Source organism: Oncorhynchus kisutch, linkage group LG15 (genome assembly GCF_002021735.2).
Source record: "Oncorhynchus kisutch isolate 150728-3 linkage group LG15, Okis_V2, whole genome shotgun sequence".
Taxonomy (NCBI): Eukaryota; Metazoa; Chordata; class Actinopteri; order Salmoniformes; family Salmonidae; genus Oncorhynchus; species Oncorhynchus kisutch.
Genome location: NC_034188.2, coordinates 54559678 through 54583169, shown reverse-complemented (window position 1 = coordinate 54583169; position 23492 = coordinate 54559678). Strand labels below are relative to the sequence as shown.

Genomic DNA, 23492 nt, shown 5'->3' with positions numbered 1-23492 from the left:
CAACTAGCTTTTTGTAGGTCTATGTTATGTATGTGTAACAGTATAACTTCAGTCCGTCCCCTCGCCCCTACCCGGGCTCGAACCAGGGACCCTCTACACACATCAACAACTGACACCCACAAAGCATCGTTACCCATCGCGCCAAAAGCCGCGGCCCTTGCAGAGCAAGATTATTAGCGTGCTAACACTATTAGCGTGCACCACCGCTAACTAGTTAGCCATTTCACGTCGGTTACATATGACAAGTGAGACAAATTATGAATGAAAAAAAAGGCATTGCAGTTTGATCTCACATTTATGACAATCCACAAGACTGATAGGGTACAGTATTTTCATTTGCCAATCCTTTGACTTTATTTACTATGTATATCTTAACACATTACATGCTACAGAAAATAAATGGCAATTTCAATTGTCTTGAAAGAATATAGTGTTATAATACAATGGCACATTTTGATATCATCACAATTTCCATTTGCGGTTGCCAACCAAGCCCCATTATGAAAGGTAATGACTTCCACAGGGTTACAAAAATACAATACTTTAAAATATTTATAGGCCTGATTGACAAAACAAAATCATAAAAATAAGAGCAGATTACATAAACGGGCATGCATTGAGAGAATGAATGAAAAAGCAGACATGATTTAACAGATGTTAATACTGGAGTAACTGATTAAAGAAACTAACTGTAATCAGTTACATTACCAGCTGAAATATTGTAACCAGATTAGTTACTTTAGAAAAACTAGTTGATTACTTGTAAATTCAGAAAGGATGTTTGCGGAAAAAAAATACATTGCCACCTTTCCGTTTTCTCAATTTCGCATTGAAAAAAGGTGCAAGTTTAGATTTGTTATACCCGACCGGGTCTGACCACAGGTCAGAGACCACTATGACACCCCAAATGTGTTTGATGGTTCCTTGTCATCTTCTTTTAATGCTTAAGGGGAAAGTAATCAGATTGTTACTGAGTTTGGGTAATCCAAAAGTTATTACTGATTACAATATTGAACAGGTAACTAGTAACTGATTACATTTAGAAAGTAACCTACCCAACCGTGACCTTAAACATAGATTGTGGCATAAATTGGCTATAAAACAGTTTGTCAGTCGGTCCGAAAGCTACAATTATACAGAGAAATGGTACAAGTTTGAGGACAATGGAAAAACCCCTGTGGTTTCAGGACAATCCAATTGTCAAAAGGTTATAGATTCTATTCCTCTGGATCTTGCAGCATCTAATACCCAGAACCTACATCTGAGGACAGCAGACGGTGTATTTTGGATGAGGTACTACATAATTGGAGTTGAACTCTTATAACCATACTCAAGTCTTCACACCCTGACAATGCATGCATTTGGATTTTTCACAGCTGCATCATAAATTTTGGGCTAAATTACCTTAGATTAGTTATATATAAAAAATTAAAAGCCAGCACAAGTTCTGCCACAGACAATGAACACACAGCAGAAAATGCAAGAAAAGCAATTGGAAACGGAGGGGCCTGAACTGGCAGGTAATTGCAAAAATTATTGACTAAAGTGCATTCTGAAAATATTTCACTTCCAGCATCCTCAACACAGACAACTGTATTGATCAACATGGGCTAAAGCTCGGAGGCAGACAAGCACTTTGGTTCACCCAGCACCTCTCTGACTAATGCTGTTGCAGTGCACCCTAGTGGCCAGTTCTACTGAAGACGAGGTAACCCATTTCTCAAGTCACCTCTGCCTTAATCTATGGGAAACCACTCTAGGAGGTGACGTTATCCAAGTGAATTTCAGGGGCACATTCAGTGGGGCGCAACGCGTAAGAATGGTCTGTATGATGCAGTGCCAGGGAGCAAACTTAGCCAGTATCCTACATGATAGGAATGGAAAGATCATCGTCATGTGTCAACAGGTGGACTTAACTGTGATCTCTTATCAACAGAGGACACCTATTCAAAGTTGACAGTCTAAGTAATAGTGTGGTGGTTTGTGGATTTAGTTTGGTGGTTTGTGGATGCATGCAAATTAAAGTGTGTTTTTCTCACTCTATTACACTAATGAATACAGACAGACATCAATTCTCAAAATATAGTGGATGACAGGAATCTAGAATGGAAAAGTGAGAACTCAGTGTCAATGCAGTGCCTTGACCTTGTAACCAACGTGTACAGGAGAACAAGTACTACCATAATCAGTATAGAATCTAAAAGCTTCCAAAGAGAAAGACAATTCATGTTACCATTGAGCTTATGTCATACAAAAAAAATGTCATTTTAACCGTCTATCCTTGGCTATGGTATTATATGATATGGCAGAACGTTTCCACGACCCTGGCAGATCATACAAAAGGCATCTCCAATATTTAGAACAAGTTAACAGCCGTGGGTGGGAAAGAACGAAGTCTCAGTGATTCAGAGTAGGAGTGGAGCAGACAAAGGCTTGTCAAAGAGCACAGACAAGCAAGACAGAGAGGGTCAGCGCCTGACAATACCGCAAGCTCACAACATAGCTGACACATTTGGCGAGATCTCCGCAATAGTGGTGGACTGGCAATCTTACTTCTCAGAAAAACGAGGCAAAAAAAACAACAAAAAAGACATGATTTTAGCATGTAATGGTTCTCAATCATTTCATAACGATATGTTCTTTTTTTTCCCTTACAAAAAGACTACTAGTTACTTGGTCGTGGATTTGTAGTGAGGATGATAGTTTTGTGTACAGTGTAGTGTCATTCTAACGGCCCTCTTCGACAGCCAGAGAAAAGTGTTTCTCCATGGATCTCGGTGTGTACGATTCCAGCCCAAGAGAGCATTTCGACCACACACTCCCCATCTTCCTCTTTGTATTACACAACCGCTGTCCTCATCCCATCAGACAAGGCCTGAGTCTTTCTTCTTTAGAAGGGGAATGTGTGTGTGTTTTGATAGAGCTGGCCATGGTGCTGAAGTGGTATAAATAATGGTGGTGTGTGAGACGAAGACACAGCGTAATGATGATCTAACGGCCAACTGAGGAAGAGGAAGTGGTGTGTGTCTTGAGTGTGGAGGCTGCTGATTGGCACAGGGCCGATGGTGGCATGTGAGGGAGTGAGTGTCTGTGTGTGTGTAAGGGCAGGGTGAGGGATGGGAGGAGCCCAAGGAGCCCAGTGTCCACTCTCAGCTCACGTCGTCCTCAGGGTTATTATGGTCCAGCAGCTTAACATGTGTGAAGGGGAAGTGGCCTCGTTTGCCCTTGCACTCGCCCTCCCACTGGCCGTTCACATTGATCTTTGTCACCTTCACCATGTCGCCCACCTGCAGGAAGAGAAGGACTCGTCAAACAGACAGACCCGGGTCATGTTCATCAGGGCACGCTACGGAAAACATTTCAAAACACTTTAACGGAACACAAAAATGTGCCGTTGCTTACTGGACAAGTCCATGGAGACGCTCCCAGTTTCAGTCCGTTTGGTACCCAATGAACACGTCGTTCACCCTGTAATTAACTTGTTGCAGTAGTTGCAGCTTGATAGCCACTTGTGAAACTTTGTCTATGTATCGCAGCGGTTCATTTGGCCTCGCAAAAACACAAACCGTGGGCGCAACTAAACACAAACCAGTATTCCAGAGGTTCATTTGTTGGTTCACCCTGTAGGCCTCTTCATTACAGTTGGACAATCCTTCTAAATAGAGTGAAGTTCTCTCATCGACTAAGAGGTGACCATGAAGTATATGCAGGGGCTAATCATTAAACCTATATACCTCCTGAGTCATACCACTGGCAAACACCTTTATAGAGGGTAAATATCCTGTTTGTTATCATTGGAGCACTGTGCTGACTGATTCTTGAGTGGATAGAAAATATAACCTGCCTGGGACCCAAAAGTGTATAACATTTAGCCAACATTTTCACACAAGTCTCTGACATTACTTTCCCGTCCTTGTAAGTAGCTTAACCCAGAGGACAGACAGACTACTTCCACCCTGTAGCTGATTCCATCAAGACAGAAAGGCCAGAAAGTGAACATTGCGTATCTGTTTCAATGTTACTGTTCCTTCTCTCCCGTCTTCCCTCTCTCCAAGCAGGTTAGAAGGAGAGAGGGGGGGGGGGGGGGGGGCTGAGCCTAAGACCGCTGGCTTGTCGCCCAGCTCTGGCACAGAATAATGTCCTCATGAAAGGAAATATTCCTCTACACAAAGTATTTCCTTCCCACAACGACCTCCGCTTTGGAAGCCCTCTTTCCCCTTCCGGACAGTTAGTTAAGACAGTCAGCGAGGGAGGGAGCCTCTGGCAGCATTCTCTAATGAGCTTTAGAGCAGTTGGCCATTGAGTTCAGACTGACTGACCACCACCCTGTATGCACTGGGTCATATTCATTAGGGCAAAATGTTTTGCTTCTAGGACAAGATCAGGAAAGTCCCTCCCCATTTCAGTCCATTATGTGTTTGGTGACTAATGGACACGACCCAAACTACCTCCTTTAAACAAGCCTAGCGGCTGGGACACAGAGGCATGCAACTGGTTAAGAAGCTGAGTAGGAAGTCACAGACAACAAGTCACAGAGGCCACATACCAACTCCTTCATTCCTTCCAGCAGTGAGCGGAAAAGTAAGACAACTTGGAATGACCCACTGGGAAGGAACCTAGGGGTAACTTGGAATGACCCACTGGGAAGGAACCTAGGGGTAACTTGGAATGACCCACTGGGAAGGAACCTAGGGGTAACTTGGAATGACCCACTGGGAAGGAACCTAGGGTCTTCTCCAGATTATGACTTTACAACAGATGAAACCAGTCCCAGTAGCGAGGATGACCAATTAGACACTGATATTGGCATTACAAATATAACAGTACAGACAACCATTCAGAAATGTCATTAATTCAATATCATTCTAAAATCATAGTTTTTTTTAAGGCATAAAAAAAAAAGTGTTTTGATTCTCTGGCCTCAATCTTGACATAATGCCAAAGAAAATATATGTTGTACAAGACCAGTCATTATTAGCTTCACTGAAGGCTGAGGATAAAGGAAAATCCATGACAAAATGAGGAGGATCAAAGAATCTGAGAGAGGGATGATGAATAAAGGGAAAATGAGAGAGCACAGCTAGGTAGGTACCTCTAAGGCAAGGGCGGTCTTGTCGTAGGCATTGGGCACCCTCTTCTGGATGGCCCTGGCAAAGACGGGTCCGTTCTGCAGGTTGGGCAGAGGTGTGGGCTGGGCGTACTGGCTCGGGTCTAGCAGAGGAGGGCCCTGAACACTTGAGCCGTCTACCGAGCCCACCCCACCTGGACCCCCTGTCCCAAGGCCCCCCGAGGTGGGAGAGGCCGGTCGGTACTTCTCCACGTAGGGCACAGGGATCATCCCGGCACGCCCCTCTAAATTCTTGGCATTCCACCACTGCTCCTCAGGCTTCTCCAGGACCCGCAGGATGTCACCCTTTTTGAAAGGCAGATCTTCATCATCGTTGCCTGGGAAGTCGAAGAGGGCACGGACCATCTCGTCTTCCTGCCGCTGCGGCGGGCCTCCAGCACCTGCGTTGACGCTGACCAAGGGAGAGTGTTTGGCCTTGTTGATGGGCTCTATCAGAGTGGTGGTGTCCAGGTAGTGGATCTTGTAGAACTCCAGCAGGGAGTGGAGGGCGTCGAACTCCTGGTCCCCTATGCGGAACCGTGGAGGCGCCTGGCCTGGGAGAGGAGGGTGGGGAAAGAGGGATGAGTAGAAAAGGAAAGAACAACCGAAAACAATCACTGGCCAAAGGTATTAGGCTTTATTAACTGCCGTGTGAATTACCACATTTCTGGCCCATTAAAAAGGCAGCGGACTATATATTTGACTTTTGGTTGAACCAAAATGTCACTGTTTGGTTGATTCACTTGTAGGAAGTTAATCTTACATTATTTTCCAAATAAAGCCAAATGAACGTGGAGTGGCTTGCTGGATGAATCTTTATTGGGTTGCATGCGTTATAGTGCATCTGGTTGCATTGAAGTCATACAAGAACGTATATCCTGAAGGTTCCTTTATTCTGCAGCCCCAAACCATGTCTCTCTTACCTGAGCCAGACTGCCGGTTGTTGCTGATGCTGTTGATTATGTAATGCGAGACTTTGGAATTCTCTGAAACAGACAGGACGTAGTCGCCAGGGCTTGTAATGGAGTCTCTCACCAAAAACACTCCGTGTCTCTGTCCTTGTAAAAGTGAAACTGCCTCCTGTCTACTTAATCTTCCCCAGTACCAACTTGCACGATCCTCTGCGTCAAAATTTCCGGCCATGACTCCCACTCCAAAGCCGAGGCTTCACGGGCCTTCCCTTTGAATCCCCTTATCCACAACCAGCATTCAACTCATACAAAAACTTTAGCGCGTAGAACACATTTGGAAAATAGGCGACATCCGCAACTTGCCTATGCCCATCAAGTTCAAATCCAAAAGCCGGTCCTCGTACAAAACGTGTCTGATCACCCGATTAAAATATGTCGATTACAACTTACCCAACCCAGTTGTAAAACAATACGATTTTGATCAAATCTTGTAACTTGTCACAAGTAACTTCAAAAAATGAAATGGCGGATCCGGGGAAATAAAACTGACCCCATTAGCCGGATATGACGTTTTTATGCATTACGTAGAAACGTGTCAGATGAGGGTGTCCATGTTGATAAGGTCAAACGTTACTTTATTTATGATAGGATATGAGATAATAATAATAATAACAGTACACATTGTATATATTAATCCAACCCATGGATTATCTCAATTGTGGTCTATTTGATTGCCGGTCATTGTAAATAAGAATTTCTTCTTTACTGACTTGCCCAGTGAAATAAAAGTTAATTAAATTTAAAAAATAAAACACGGAATGGGGGCGGCACATATAACACACAAATAGTAAAACAATATCATACAAACAACAGTCAAACTACAAATAATGCACAATCAGTAAAACAATCAGTAAAACATTCAGCAATAGGCAGCATTTAAGAGGCAGGGGGAAACATGCAGTTATCAGTTAAAGCTGCAATGTGTAACTTTTTGGGCGACCCGACCAAATTCACATAGAAATGTGAGTTATAGATCTGTCATTCAAATTGAAAAAAAGTCTAAGACGCAGTATATATGTTCTATGCGTATATTTCTATGCTTGATGTGCTTAAGTTTAATTTTTGCGTCTTTTACTTTTGATATTGTACACCAGTTTCAAATGGCTGAAAATACAATATTTTTGGCTATGGAAAATACGGTTTAGATGGTACAATGATTCTCTACAGTATACTTTGTTGTTTTGTCACATTAACTGAAATTAGGCAATCTATTAGAATTTGTTTTTAAAAGTACCAATGGACACAAAACAGCTTGGTTTCAGGTTTTTTATAAGGAAGGTCCAGTCTCTAGCAGCGGAGAATTGAAAATCAGTTTCACCAAAGATACTGAGTGACTTGAGGATTGGCAGGTTTCTGTAATTGCTGGATCTCAGGGTGCTGTTGGTGATGGGGAGTCTTAGTAGTGAGATGGGATTTGTATATTAATATGAGCCTGTGGGTTTGACGTCATACGTGTAGGGATGGCCAGTCAATGGATTAGCATGTCACAGTGATGGGTTTTGTTAAAACGGCCATCTTCAGTTAGGTGTTCGGGCACATTCTACCTGTGTTTTTTTTTTGCCAGTCAGCTCAGCCCCCATTCAGAAGGTCCTACACTTATTTGAGTTCTTATTGGTCAAGGTCACACCAAGTATTATTATGTTAGCCTATCAGCAGCCTAGATTCCCGTGACATTCAGTGCAAGACCCCAGCATGGACAGGGCAGAAACTTGCTTTTCCTATCCAGACGAGCACTACGTTTTCCCTCCTGCTACTCGTCTGCCTGCATGAGGCCTTTTGCTGTTCTGATGATTTATTGTTCGTGCAGCTAAACAGCCATAAACTGTCAGTTTCAATAGTGGTCAGACCTGTATGTGTGTGTGTGGATACTTTCTGTCCATTAAAACCCCTTAAACTGGAATTCCTTGTAGTTCTAACCTGACAGTTTGTAGTGGTTACTACCGGCCTACCAGCACTTACATTTTACCTCCTATTTGAGTGGTCCTTTGATTCTACAATCTACCCATATCTGTCAGGTTTGGATTGGATCACTAGTGACAAAGCGTATGGCAGAGTGATAAAGTAAGTCCAGTTTAAAGGAGGGCGGACTTTGGGGCCATCCTGTAGATGACATCGCCATAATCCAGCATGGGGAGTAGTGTCAATCAAACCAGCGTGTGTTTAGCAGTGTGTGAATGAGGATTTGTTCCAGATTTGACCTTTGCTTGAGGATTATTGGTGTGAGTGGAATTACAGTCCCGTGTCCAGCCAGATACCCATGGATTTGTATGAGCTGACAGATCCAAGGGCAGACCCATCTAGTGAGGTTAATTGGCTCTAAAACGTCTCAATCACCAAGGTAATGGGCTTGTTTGAGTGGTAAGGCAGAAACAATCGACTGCAGATGAAATTCGAGGAGTGAAGTCATGGGAGGTGCTTCTGTGACAGCCGAAAGATGGACACTAACGTGGCTTGCCAACAGTAAGGCTCAATGTAACACGGCAGGGTTGCCATTGTTTATAAAAGTTTTTCTTTGTAATGTCTCCAACCTCTCATATCACACACACACACACAATGTAGCCTAAATACAGTATATGTCTGAACATTGTACTATCAATTGGTGAGAGAGAGCCTCAAACATCACTAATGAGTTTGTACATATCCACCGTGAACTTGAGCGCTCAAAGTTTGTTCTTGTTTCGGTCCCGTCTTTGCTCACGTCCTCGTGCAAGAGTTGCCTTGGGGAGGGGGTTAATGTGGATGTCTCTTTTGTGTTTGTTCGCACTTGGCAAGCAGTCTTTGGTTTGTTCATTCACTCTGCCAAAACAGTACACAGTTAGTCACCCTTCTCGATAACTTGAAACAGTCTAACCAGGTCTTGTGTCTTGAACTTCTTTCGCCAATTAGCTTCAACCAGCTGGTGTGCGACTGTGGCAAAGTTAGTTTGACATTGGATAGAGGGGGTAATTATGGAACGTCAATAAATTACAATAAATGTAAATGGGACAATATTTTCATGTTGCACATATTTTAGTTGTCTCATTAAATGCTTTCAATATTTGTATATGGATTTCTACAATTTATAGTTGGTTTAAGGTTTTTAAGTCATTGACAATGTGTAATTTACTGATGATCTCTGTCCCCCATAGGGATATCATCAAATGTCAAACCAAATTGACCATGGGCATTACAATCAGGTCCCATGCAGAGCTAGGATAAATTAGTTTCTGACTCATATCGATGCCACATAGGTTATTTTCAAAACAAGATTTAGCTTTGTATTGGCAGTCGCTCTGTTTTCAGTTTTATGATGTTTCCAAAAGTGACCACTAGATGTCAATCTAATACCAGGGACCCAAATGTGTATCATTATCAATATCGGATCTGGCGTAGTTCAGTTGGAGTAGTTTGCTTCCTAGCAAGTGGCACTCACAAATTTCCCTTGAAGTACCCACTTTGAGGGGCGGCAGGGAAGCCAAGTGGTTAGAGCGTTGGACTAGTAACTGGAAGGTTTGAAGTTCAAACCCCCGAGCTGACAAGGTACACATCTGTCGTTCTGCCCCTGAACAGGCAGTTAACCCACCCACTGAAAATAAGAATTTGTTCTTAACTGACTTGCCTAGTTAAATAAAGTTAAAATATATATATATTCTTCCCTCCATTAAGAAGGCATCTGGGGTTGTCCTGAATTTGTATATCTGAACATATGCGAAGGAAACTAGCTACGGTTATTGCGGCCACCTAGTGTGTGATGACCCAGATCGCCTCAGAAAACCCTGACTGTGTCACAGAACAACTGGTCTGCTCGGGGGTCAGCAGAGCAGCACCTCCCAACTCTGTTGCCAACTAAAAACTGTACGTCTAAGTGTTTGCTCATTGACTGTGTGAGTGGGAAAAGACAGACTGCTCTAGTTATTTATCCAAGAAATAGCACTGAAACAAAATATACGTGAAGTTATTCTGGTAAAAGTGCTTTGGAGGAAATTTGGAGCTGAAGTCCAGGGCAACATTCCTAAATATTTTCAGGCAGAGAATTAGGGATTATTTACTGCAGCTCACTGCTCAGGCATTTTCTTCATAATCGGTTACAATACAATGAGTCCAAGAAGAGGGTAAAGACTGATATTATAATAAAGAAAACATGCAGAAAAAGAAGGAGTAGGTATGTTTTCCAGAACACAGTATTTATTGTTTTTATTTCATGGCAAGACAGCAAGTCACTTGATTTTCATTTCATGGCAATACACAGAACATCCCTTTCCAATTCATCACCTAAACTGTGAGTGTGAATGTGAGTGTTTGAGTGTGACTGTGTGTTTGAGAGAGAGCAAAGTTGCATACAGACATGCTTTTAGAATCGTACAACCCTTTTCCCTTTCAGAGAGAGAGAGAGAGAGAGAGCGAGAGAGAGAGAAAGAGAGAGAGAGAGAGAAAGAGAGAGCGAGAGAGAAAGAGAGAGAGAGAGAAAAAAAGAGAGCGAGAGAGAGAGAAAGAGAGAGAGAGAGAGAAAAAAAGAGAGCGAGAGAGAGAGAGAAAGAAAGAGAGAGAAAAAGAGGGAGAGAGAGAGAAAAAGAGAGAGCGAGCGAGTGAGAGAGAGAGAATCATTGAACTGTGAATGATCCTTATGAATACACGATATACTCAATATCATACACATAAAATCCTTTAATTCCAGTACGCAACATTTGTTTATTTGTATTTTTAACTGTTTAGTTTGCTCCATTAACTCAGGCACATTTTGCTTATTTTGTTTTCATATTCCACTAATAATCATCCACTGGTTTGGGAGGGGAAATTGCAGCGCTGTGGGCAGTGACGAGAGAGGTGCCAGAGATGCCCAAACATTCAAGTATACAAAGAAACAAACTGCATGGTCACATCTTCTCAATATGACAGATATGGACTGAGTTCCAACGAAACATCCTCCAGTAGAGTCTTTCCTCCCAAAACCAGCCATCGAGACACAAGAGACTGCACCCAGACAGACAAAGCACTCTCACAGGGAAATCCATCAGAGACACAAGAGACTGCACCCAGACAGACAAAGCACTCTCACATGGAAATCCATTGAGACACAAGAGACTGCACCCAGACAGACAAAGCACTCTCACAGGGAAATCCATCAGAGACACAAGAGACTGCACCCAGACAGACAAAGCACTCTCACAGGGAAATCCATCAGAGACACAAGAGACTGCACCCAGACAGACAAAGCACTCTCACAGGGAAATCCATCAGAGACACAAGAGACTGCACCCAGACAGACAAAGCACTCTCACAGGGAAATCCATCAGAGACACAAGAGACTGCACCCAGACAGACAAAGCACTCTCACAGGGAAATCCATCAGAGACACAAGAGACTGCACCCAGACAGACAAAGCACTCTCACAGGGAAATCCATCAGAGACACAAGAGACTGCACCCAGACAGACAAAGCCCTCTCACAGGGAAATCCATCAGAGACACAAGAGACTGCACCCAGACAGACAAAGCACTCTCACAGGGAAATCCATCAGAGACACAAGAGACTGCACCCAGACAGACGAAGCACTCTCACAGGGAAATCAATCAGAGACACAAGAGACTGCACTCAGACAGACAAAGGACTCTCAAAGGGAAATCCATCGAGACACAAGAGACTGCACCCAGACAGACAAAGCACTCTCACAGGGAAATCCATCGAGACTGCACCCAGACAGACAAAGCACTCTCACAGAGAAATCCATCAGAGACACACAGTGGGACACCGTGCAAATACAGACAGTGTACTCATCTATTACATCTCCTATAGACCCACATACACACAACCCTGTGTTCAACTGGACCGTCTCCGGACGAAGAAAGACTTGAATGAACAAGACATGTCTCAGATAGGAGTAGACCTGAGAACAGAATACACGCTTCAGGAAGTGCTTGCGAGGCAACAGTGTGCAACGGTGGATCGAGTTCTGGACATGAGACCCTGGAAATGGTGGTTCTAATTGGTCTGTTAAGATACAGTATATCCACGGTCTTCTCATTTGAATACAGTATAACAGACACACTATCAGCACAAACATCTATCTTTGTTGGGGGGGGGGGGGGGGGGGGTATGATAATAGTGTTGAGGAATTACACTTCTGAGAACTGACGTTGAACCTCTGGACCCTATTGCAATCCCCTCAGCTGACACATAACCCCATGTCACTGCCCTTAAAGGCATCAGGTACCTCATATATACAATTAACAAAGAAGATGAAGCGCATGATCCTAATTCTTAAAGCGTTTGATTAGACCGTTGTTACAAATGGGAAAACATGTGCCGTGCGAGAGCTACATAGTTACTGAGAATGAGGGCGTGTTCTATAGCTGTAGCCCAGAGACAGTCCCTGTAAGATGGCATTGTTGTGACCACACAACAAAATACTATTAAACGTTTTGATACGACGGTGATAAGTGATACGTTCACTCTACATGACTGGCAGCGATAAAGGCGAGGCTACTAAAGATGGGTTGTCATTCAGCACTTTGCTCTGAACTACATAATATCTTGATTGAATTATTCTATTCACCACAACTGTCACCATATCTCCTGTCACCATATCTCATGTTACAGTAGCTCCTGTCACCATATCTCCTGTTACCATATCTCCTGTTACAGTATCTCCTGTCACCATATCTCATGTTACAGTAGCTCCTGTCACCATATCTCCTGTTACCATATCTCCTGTTACAGTAGTTCCTGTCACCATATCTCCTGTCACCATATCTCCTATTACAGTAGCTCCTGTCACCATATCTCCTGTTACCATATCTCCTGTTACAGTAGTTCCTGTCACCATATCTCCTGTCACCATATCTCCTGTTACAGTAGCTCCTGTCACCATATCTCCTGTCACCATATCTCCTGTTACAGTAGCTCCTGTCACCATATCTCCTGTTACCGTAGCTCCTGTCACCATATCTCCTGTTACCATATCTCCTGTTACAGTAGTTCCTGTCACCATATCTCCTGTCACCATATCTCCTGTCACCATATCTCCTGTTACAGTAGCTCCTGTCACCATATCTCCTGTCACCATATCTCCTGTTACAGTAGCTCCTGTCACCATATCTCCTGTTACAGTATCTCCTGTCACCATATCTCCTGTTACAGTATCTCCTGTCACCATATCTCCTGTTACAGTAGCTCCTGTCACCATATCTCCTGTCACCATATCTCCTGTTACAGTAGCTTCTGTCACCATATCTCCTGTTACCGTAGCTCTTGTCACCATATCTCCTGTTACCGTAGCTCCTGTCACCATATCTCCTGTTACAGTAGCTCCTGTCACCATATATCCTGTCACCATATCTCCTGTTACCGTAGCTCCTGTCACCATCTCTCCTGTTACAGTAGCTCCTGTCACCATATCTCCTGTCACCATATATCCTGTTACCGTAGCTCCTGTCACCATATCTCCTGTTACAGTAGCTCCTGTCACCATATCTCCTGTCACCATATATCCTGTTATAGTATCTCCTGTTACCGTAGCTCCTGTCACCATATCTCCTGTTACAGTAGCTCCTGTCACCGTATTTCCGGTCACGTATCTTCTGTCACCGTATCTCCTGTCACCGTATCTCCTGTCACCGTATCTCCTGTCACAGTAGCGTAGCTCCTGTCACCGTACCTCCTGTCACCGTAGCTCCTGTCACCGTAGCTCCTGTCACCGTAGCGTAGCTCCTGTCACCGTAGCTCCTGTTACCGTAGCTCCTGTCACCTTATCTCCTGTTACAGTAGCTCCTGTCACCATATCTCCTGTCACCGTAGCGTAGCTCCTGTCACCATATCTCCTGTCACCGTAGCGTAGCTCCTGTCACCATAGCTCCTGTCACCGTAGCTCCTGTTACCGTAGCTCCTGTCACCATATCTCCTGTTACAGTAGCTCCTGTCACCGTAGCTCCTATCACCGTAGCTCCTGTTACCGTAGCTCCTGTTACCGTAGCTCCTGTTACCGTAGCTCCTGTTACCGTAGCTCCTGTCACCATATCTCCTGTCACCATATCTCCTGTCACTGTAGCTCCGGTCATCATATCTCCTGTCAACATAGTGCTTAAGCCATATTCCTTAGCCAAAACACTGCTTTTCCACACAGCAACAAACTCCCCCCTCACATGTTTTACAATCATGAGCCTTATAGTCAGCATCTTTTCCTTTCATATTCAAAAAATCGACACACTGGAGCATGCATATGCATTAAAAAAAAATGGGTAGTTAGGATTGGTGAAGAGAGCGCTGGTCAGAGAGATACACAGACAGACATACTGTAGTATCAGAGAGAAAGATGCTATCTTGTTCACACACCAAAGCAGTCCATGTCTACCACTCTTCTTCTGCCTTTCTACCTACCCGTCTGTCTGTCTGTCCGTCCATCCATCCATCAGTCGTCTGTCTCTCTCTCTCTGACATACACAGTCTCTCCACCAAGAGGGGAACAAGTGACAGGCACATAGGCATTCATCCATCTATAGGACAGGATGAGCAGGGAGTAAAACCTGAATGAAACATCTCAGTGTTGACATACTCACATGTACATTCGAAAAGGTCAATATTTTCTACATTTGATATATAATATGTCTTATTACTCTTTACTACAGAGGATTGTAATCCTAATTCATAATGAAACAACAATACGAGTTATCACAAACCTCCTCCTCTTTCAACCTGGATTGTCATCTCCCTAAACTGTACATCCGTGAACGAACAGTCCACCCAGATCAGTTGGTTATTCCGGATCCATTCCAGTAGGTTGAGATGACAGAGTCCCTCCCCCAGATGTCCAACCCAGAAAACAAGTTCCGGTTACCAATGCGTTCCAATGACGTTATCTAACGTTATAGCAACGTTCACTGTTTGCTGGTACTGCTCTCTTCTCCTTCTAGACAAAACGTGGGAGGGGAAGTTACAAGCAGAGTGGACCGGGGTTCTTGCTCAGGTTAGGTGGTCTACGTGATCAGTCCCCTTCTCTCCATCCTCCTTCATTAGATCAACCGCTCTTGAGGAATGCTGCGAGTGGCTGGAGCAAGACAAGTGGGAGGACTCACTCTCTGTGTCTTCCTCCTCGAGCTCCGCCCTCTCCACCATCTTCCTAATTCCCTGTCCCCGTGTCTCCTCCTTCCTCTGTCCCTCCCTCCTCTGCTCCTCCATTGTCCACATGCTGTCCTCTATCTCGTTCTCCTTCCCCTGCACTTCCAGGTCAAAGTCCAACAACTCTTCCATCATCTCCTCAATCTCCGTCTCTCCCTCCACCTCCGACCTCAGTTCATCCATGCTCACTGTCCTGTTGGTGTCATCCCTGTCATCGTCATCATCCCCCACCCTCCCCTCGGGCTCGCTGGCCTGGCTCTCACCAAACTCCAGGATGGTGGGCAGGTTGCCCTGTTTGGGGCAGCGCTTCCTCAGACTCACCAGGAAGGGCTGGGGCAGGGAGAAGATGTCCACGTTGTTGCCCAGGTCGATCCACGTGACACTGGGGAAGCTGGCCGGGTCCTTCAGGCTGTCTGTCAGCTCTTTGAGGACGGCACGGGTCAGCCGGTTGCCGTTGAGGGCCAGGGTCTCCAGGCGGGGCAGGGCGGCCAGCGTGGGCAGGAGGAGGAGGAAGGCGTCGTCGGTGAGCTCGGTGAAGCCCAGCTCCAGGCTGCAGATGATGGGCGCGTGGCGCTGCAGGTAGGCACAAAGGCGCTCCATGTCACGCACCGTCAGGGGGATGCCCGAAAGGTCCAGCGTCCCATTAGGGGGAGGGGTCGACAGCATGACCTTGAGACTGGGGTGGGGGGTGGGGTGGGGTGGAGAAGTAATCAGTTACAAGTCAGGATGCGTGTGTTAACCAGTTATCTCCAATCCAAAATATGTATGCAAATTGTATTTTTCCCTAGCACGAAACACGGCAAAGGTCCATATATCATATAGTCGATAAAACAATAAGGGTGACGCATTAAGCTTTCAATGAGAGCCACATCCCCCAGACAGGAAGGGTATTACACAACTACACCATTATAAGAGCCTGTGATAAGACAAGGACAGCGATAACAGACAGCAGGAGCCCCAGGCGTAGCGACAGGAAGGTAGACCAATTACATTACTTTCCGTAATACTGTTGTTGTCACAATTTCCTGACACTTCATGTGCTGAGGGGCAGAGAGGTGAGAAATGGGTTCACCCGCTTACATGGAAAGGTTTGCACAGAGATAATTAGAGAAGGAGAGTTGGGGAGAGTGACAGAGGGAGAGAGAGGTTTTAGTTTATACATACTTATCAGTCTGCCAGTCTGTGTTGCGTTTCCGTATCTGTCCATATGATCCACACAAACAAATGCAATGAGAGTGAACGGGGAGATTTTCTGCCGACCTCAACGAACAAAACAAGTGGATCTACGTGGCAGAGCTAGAGTGTTCACGCGTTTTGGCATAAGCTTGTGTCTTAATACTGTGGGTGACACCCAGGTGTGGAGTGTCTTTGAAATGTGGTCACTATGAGTCACATAATAACTTAATGATTCCGGCAATGTGAGTTCGGATGACTTCGGAGGAGATACACAACGGTCTTTTTGCCGTCAGTCAAAACACAGTAAACAACTCAGCGACCTTGTGGTTAGAGTGTTCGCCCTGAGGTTAGAAGGTTGAGAGGTCAATGCCCAGCCAAGTCATACCAAAGACTGTAAAAATGGGACCTGATGCATCTCTGCTTGGCATTAGGGAGACGGATTGAGGGTAAGGCCCTGCGATAGACTAGCGCACTGCCCGGGGGGGGGGGGGGGGGTGTACTTGCACATCATGCTGCCTCATGCTATAGAAACAGGACATAGGCTCCCACTCCTATGAGCTGTTCTGGGTTTCCCGAGGCTACTTACTTTACAACAAGCAGTAAAACGCTGACTGGAAATGAGGTAATGTTGTTTGCTCAGAACAGTATCTGTGTAGTATGGTGTGTCGGATGTGTAAACAAACACTCGAACCCTAACAACGACCACAGAATCAAATGAGAGCTAGGAAGAAAGTAGGGAAAGACACAAAGAAAGAAGCGTGTCTGGATAGAAGACGACAAACAAATGTTCCAAAGTAAAAATGTTAGACATGCGCTCACAGCACATGGTGAAAAGAAGCACAGCAAGAGTCTCGTGCTTGGCAGTGAAGGAACTCAGCAGAATGAAGGCCTGCTCTGCATTTTATCCCAATAAAAGGACAAGTGAGATCAGACTTGAATGCCTTCCAGGTACAAATGGAAACAATACAAACGCATTTGAGGCACAATGAGGTCCGGACCCCAATTATTACTCAAGAACCCCCCCCCCCCGCCAAAATGTACCGTAACAATAGTAAATCTCCCTCCCAATCGCTGTGTAGTGCCAGGATGTGAGCCAAAGCAGAGACTCGTTTACTAGTTGGTCCAGGCATAGAATTACTAGAAGGGGACTTATCACTGAACGTTGACTTGAAAGTGAATGTCCATTATAATTATAATTCTATGGGTCAAGCACTCTGCTCTAATCCGTCAACATTGAGACATGGTGCAGTCCCGCATATGCTGCTAAATCCTTCCAGATTTGGTTTTGTTATTAATAACTTTGTTTTTTCAGAACTTCTCTCTAGCTAATGACTTTTTATGGGAATTGGGTCAAAGCAAACAAATGGAATCACTAGAACGGGAAAATCCTTCAGACGGTGTACAATTGATAGTACAGTCACATGGCTGACGGCCCACCAAAACACGGAATGTTGACTTAAATATCCGTTCTAGTAATTCTTGGTCTCTGGGTGGAAGTCAATGATTCCTGGGTTATGACCTCATGATGAATCCCTGGCTCCCTCTCAGGATTCCCTCTGTGACTTCTCCCCTGATAGTTTTAACTAACAAATCTAAAAAGCAGAACATAAACAAAAATATACACGACATCAATCCCACACTTTCAGATTGGCTTCCAACCAGAATCCCACGGTTTAGACGAGACAAACGCTGAGCCGAGTTCTGTCCCTCTCAGAGACAGGAGTCAGGACCTTAGGGGCATAGATACTACATACCACATGGGGACCGATCTAGAGTAGATTGGCTAACAACATACATTAAAGCTAAGTTACACCCATTTGATAGGCAGTTTCATGTTAAAAGGATGTTTGGGGTGTGCAAATGAACCACAGTACTATAGGTTTTCCTCTTCTACTGAGTGTTATGATTAGCATGCTAACTGCTAGCTGTGAATAGCATGCTAACTGTGATTAGCATGCTAACTGCTAGCTGTGAATAGCATGCTAACTGCTAGCTGTGAATAGCATGCTAACTGCTAGCTGTGATTAGCATGCTAACTGCTAGCTGTGAATAGCATGCTAACTGCTAGTTGTGAATAGCATGCAGAAAGCTAGCTGTGTTGGAACAGAGGCTCTTTGATGAGGCTCATTAAGGGGGACACCAGTGACTTGTCTGTGAGGTCATCATCATGCAGTACCATCGATGCGGGTGAGACAAATATCAAGCCAAGGCCCTGCATACAAATATTCTACAAGAAATTAAACCTAAACAATACCTGTGTAATGTCCATGAGGCCACAATAATTAGACTTTACATGATTAACAAAAAATGGACATTTGGCAGATACTCTTATCCAGAATGACTTACAGTAATAATCGCATACATTTTCATACTGGTCCACTGTGGGAATCAAACCCACAACCCTGGCGTTGCAAGCACCCCACTATACCAATTAAGCCACACAAGACGTTTTACATTAATTGAGTTCCTAATGTAAAACACAGTGAATCTGTTCAACCCCAATAACAAATAAATGATATCACATCCATGTGTGTTAATGATAATAACAGAGTAAATCAAAACAGTTATATCAAATTGTTTACCTTTTGCAATGAAACTGGAGACAAAGTGAACACTTCTAAAGAATTTAGAAGTGAACATGGCTTCAGTTTTCCCTGTATTTAATGAACGATATCCAAAATGATGACATATCTAAACAGACAAGCACACTTGACGTTCAACAAGGTTCCTTGCCCTGGCCATCCCTTTTCTGATAGAGGCCTTAACCTTCTCACCTCCTAGTCACCTCTCCTCTCATCTAATCACTGATGTCCCTGATATGTTTTCCTTCCATCCCTCTACTGTATCTATTCCTCCCTCTCATCTCTTCTTCTATTATATTTGATTCCATTCCATTCCATTCTATCCCCCCTCTCTCTCTTTCTTTCTCCCTCTCATTAATTATCACCAACACAGCAGGTGTGCACACAGTGGATGACAGTAGCAACTCTTCTCTCGCCTCCTCTTTCCTGTGAGAGAGGTGAGAGAGAGCAGACTCTCCCCTCTTCTCTTTCCTCCTCTATGAGCAAGTTGACTTCATTTATGCATCCGATTCTAGCACCCTTCTCCCGAAGTGTCCACTTGTTCAACCCTCTGCGTGCATTTAAAAGCATTGGATTGGTGCGCGAATGGCTGGCGGGAGCGTGCCCCATATTCCACACGAGTCCATTTGTGAACTTAGCCACATGTCAGTGCAATGAGACACTGTTGAGTGCCCGGAAGGAAGAAGATCCTCTGAAAAGGAAGCTTGTTTCACTGTCTCCCCTCAAGGATAGACAATAGATGTAATCTCGTCAATCAAGTCATCCGCCTTGCCCTCTCTCTCTCTAATCTGGCTCCTCTCAAGTGAAGTATGTGTGGCAGTAGAAGTCTCAGTCATAACGGAATGGTCTCTGAAATCAGTTCAATGTTAAAACAACATTTCACAATGTTACGGGTACGGGTTATAGTTAAACGTCATCCACGACGAGAGCAATGTATCATTTTACACATGGGTGACAGAATGGTTGGGGACCGTGCCTTACATGATCAAAAATATCGGAATAAAAGGTTGCTTTAGCATTGCTATCATGTCCCTCATCTACAGCATATTCTCTTTTGCAAATCCAGTGAGCACAGATTAGATATGAAAGCATAGGTCTAACGCTCCCAGTCTATCCAGAGTCGTAGGTGTGTAAAAGATAGATCTGATACTGATAGCACAAGAGCACACATGCAAATGAGAGGAGCCGACGAGCAACAGCCTCTAGGCAATGGTAGCTGGTCTGAAGAGGAAATGGGATTAATAAGGACATAGTGCCAAGCAGTTTAAGTCAGAAGAGAGAGAGAGAGAGAGATAGAGAGAGAGAGGGGGAGAGGAGAGAGACACAGAGAGAGAGAGAGAGGAGGGGGAGAGGGAGAGAGAAAGAGAGAGACAGAGAGAGAGAGAGAGGAGGGGGAGAGGGAGAGGGAGAGGGAGAGGAGAGGTGTGAGAGAGAGAGAGAGAGAGAGAGAGAGAGAGAGAGAGAGGAGGGAGAGAGGGAGAGGAGAGAGACAGAGAGAGAGAGAGAGAGAGAGAGAGAGAGAGAGAGGGAGAGAGGTGAGAGAGAGCGAGAGAGAGAGAGACAAAGCCACATACAAATTGAGAGAATGAATATTAATGGTGCAACCTCTTTTGCATATCATAACCATTATAATGGGACCCCATCTTTTCTCTCGAATTGTGCATACTGGTCAAATGAGAAGAGAATGGATTTAGGGAGAAAGGGAGAAAGGGAGAAAGGCCGTGAACAAGGACTAACGGATGAGGAGCGAGAGTGAAAGAGAGCAGTCTGAGACTTGGGAGACACACTGAAAGCTCCTGGTGTCAGGCCTGTCCAGGTTGTTATTGATTAGCATTGTGCAGGGTTCCCAAAATGGTGCCCCCCCCCCCCCTTTGGAAATCTGTTCCAAAGTAGTCCCAAGCAGAATAGAGAGATACAGCATGTGTGATTGTATACAAATGTAAGCAAGGTTGGAAGTGATTATGTTTTAGTCAAATGTTATATCTGTTGGGCTTCTTGCTGTCAATTTGCAGTAAACAAATGACTTGTAATTATGTTCCAGTCCCTTAACCATCCATCCACTCAAGAAAAAATGTTTGTCCCGCGGCAGAATCGAGTTGATGATCTCTGGTATGGTGGTTCCACTCTGCAGACCCACTCTAAAATCCCTGTCAAGTGGAGCTTCATACAAATCTCTGACCCTTGGTGACCTGGTGACACCATTGTTCAGTGACATAACGCAACCCTAGTGACAGCAGTGCCATTGCAATATAATGAGTGTGGTATTAGGTGTCAGCTCGTCCATTGACAGCAAAGATGTCACTTTTCCCGTTTGTGTGTGTGTGTGTGTGTGTGTGTCACCTTGTCCTGGTCATCTGTCTCTATGGGAGACGGGCAGAGCTACGCTTGTCTCCCATTACTGCTCCATTCACTTCATTATCTCAGTCACCACATTCAACTCTACTTCTCAGATCATTACAGCTGCCACTCATTGTTTTGTGTAGGCCTGACACACACACACACACACACACACACACACACACACACACACACACACACACACACACACACACACACACACACACACACACACACACACACACACACACACACACGCGTCCTGATTTGACAGTTGTTTACTTGGTGGCCACCAAGCATCTGTTCTCTCTTGGCTTCCAGCGGTCATCACTGTCAGTTCACACCGTCTTGCTGCAGGGACCAGCGCTGTTAGTTGAGTTGGCTGTACAGTAGATCCTCACTCCAATGTATAGACTGCATAAAAGCCTTTCATTTCTAAAGAACGTTATCAGACAACAGCTAGTATATATATTTTTTAATAATCTTTTCTTAAGGACAGAGAGACTTACATGAGTGAGTGCGTACATTTTGTACTTATGCGTACTGGTCCACCATGGGAATCAAACCCACAACCCTGGCGTTGCAAGCGCCATGCTCTACCAACTGAGCCTCACAGGACCTTCATTTAATAGCGTCTTAAGGATACGCCCCCTTTTTTCCATTTTCGGGCTAAAATGACATGCCCAAATCGAACTGCCTGTAGCTCAGGGCCCGAAGCAAGGACATGCATATTCCTGATACCATTTGAAAGGAAACACTTTGAAGTTTGTGGAAATGTGAATTGAATGTTGGAGAATAACACATTAAATCAGGTAAAATATAATACAAAGGAAAAAAACATGCCTTTTCTGTATTCTTTTGTACCATCATCTTTGAAATGCAAGAGAAAGGCCATAATGTATTATTCCAGCCCAGGCGCAATTTAGATTTTGGCCCCTAGATGGCAGCAATGTATGTGCAACGTTTTAGACTGATCAAATGTGCCTAATTAGTTTATTAATACCTTTTCATGTTCAAAACTGTGCACTCTCCTCAAACAATAGCATGGTATTATTTCACTGTAATAGCTACTGTAAATTGGACAGTGCAGTTAGATTAACAATAATGTAAGCTTTCTGCCCATATCCGATATGTCCTGGGAAATGTTCTTGTTACTTACAACCTCATGCTAATCGCACTAGCCTATGTTAGCTCAACAGTCCTGTGGGGGACCCACCAATCCTGTAGAGGTTTTAAGATTGGTAACGTAAACGCACAACCACAACTTGTTTCTATAAATAATAGTCGTCTTTCAACATTTCATACCTTGACAATCCTTATCCGTTCCAGGACAAATTCTATTCCATGTTTAAGGCCGAGTCAGCCACTGGCCCAACTACAAAACCATCCTCAACATTCATCAAGCCAGTGGTTCAGTATCTAACTAGGGAAAGTTCACTCATTAGGTGTCCCAGTACTTTCTTAACCAAGACGAAATGGAGTTTGGGGGCTGGCACAACTCAGCCAAGCAGTTTCCCCTGGAAGCAGCAGTGTGTGTGTGTGTGTGTGTGTGTGTGTGTGTGTGTGTGTGTGCACGCACGTGTGTGTGTTTATGTGTACGGTGCTTGCTTGTGTGTGTGTGTTCATGTCTATACATGCGTGTGGCCATATGTGTGTGTCCTTGCGTGTGTGCGGTGCGTGCTGGGGTCATGACCAATCCAGAGCTGAGGCAGAGTGGAGGAGGAGGAGAGGATGAGCCCTCTCCTCCAGTGCTCCTGTCTCCCATGCTAATTAGCTAGCGGCTAATGAAACCAATGGCAAAAGGCATTAAGGGCCCCGACTCCTCCACCACAGAGACAGAGGCACGGAGACCGGATTCACTGAGATAAAGCTAAAATGATCCACAGAACACATTATATGCAGACCTGGGTTCAAATACTATTTGCAGTCATTTCAAATACTTTAGCTAGGCTCGCTCTGAGTTTGCCTTGCACAAGAGAGCCAATGGAATAGTCCCAACAGTCCCAAAAGCCTGCCCCCTGTCACTCTAGGCGGACTCAAGCAAACAGTTAAAGTATTTGAATGATTTCAAATAGTATTTGAGAAAAGGTCTGATTATATGCAGAGGACTCCGTGTCCGTGAGTGTTAGTCAGTGAGATGGAGGTATTGAAGAGGTTTCCTCTAGCTACCTCTGTAATTACGGATGGAATGGTGGAGTCAATGAGGACCCGGCAGGCATTAACATGCAC

General features: G+C 44.6%; 2 protein-coding genes across 2 annotated transcripts in view; both read right to left on the bottom strand.

Annotated features, from left to right (window-relative positions):
* Positions 1 to 314: 314 nt before the first annotated feature.
* Positions 315 to 6576, bottom strand: LOC109905503 (adapter molecule crk). The gene is made up of 3 exons (XM_031790537.1): positions 6031 to 6576; positions 5093 to 5661; positions 315 to 3287 (listed from the first exon to the last, which is right to left on the bottom strand). The coding sequence occupies exons 1-3, from the start codon at positions 6248 to 6250 to the stop codon at positions 3150 to 3152; spliced, it is 927 nt and encodes a 308-aa protein (XP_031646397.1). The 5' UTR covers positions 6251 to 6576; the 3' UTR covers positions 315 to 3149.
* A 3652-nt stretch (positions 6577 to 10228) lies between these two features.
* Positions 10229 to 23492, bottom strand: part of LOC109904780 (leucine-rich repeat-containing protein 75A-like) — a 32559-nt gene continuing 19295 nt past the window's right edge. Inside the window, exon 4 of the mRNA XM_031790536.1 lies at positions 10229 to 15844. Within this exon, the coding sequence (XP_031646396.1) occupies positions 15013 to 15844 (832 nt within the window). The 3' untranslated portion in view covers positions 10229 to 15012. The remainder of the gene's footprint in view (positions 15845 to 23492) is intronic.

What these genes read in the sequence shown, in the direction of transcription:
- LOC109905503 (XM_031790537.1), bottom strand. Translation starts at nt 6,250, where the DNA reads ATGGCCGGAAATTTTGACGCAGAGGATCGTGCAAGTTGGTACTGGGGA. An exon ending in CAACCGGCAGTCTGGCTCAG is followed by an intron (nt 5,662 to 6,030) that starts GTAAGAGAGACA and finishes CTCCTCTCCCAG; the next exon opens with GCCAGGCGCCTCCACGGTTC. An exon ending in AGACCGCCCTTGCCTTAGAG is followed by an intron (nt 3,288 to 5,092) that starts GTACCTACCTAG and finishes CTCTTCCTGCAG; the next exon opens with GTGGGCGACATGGTGAAGGT.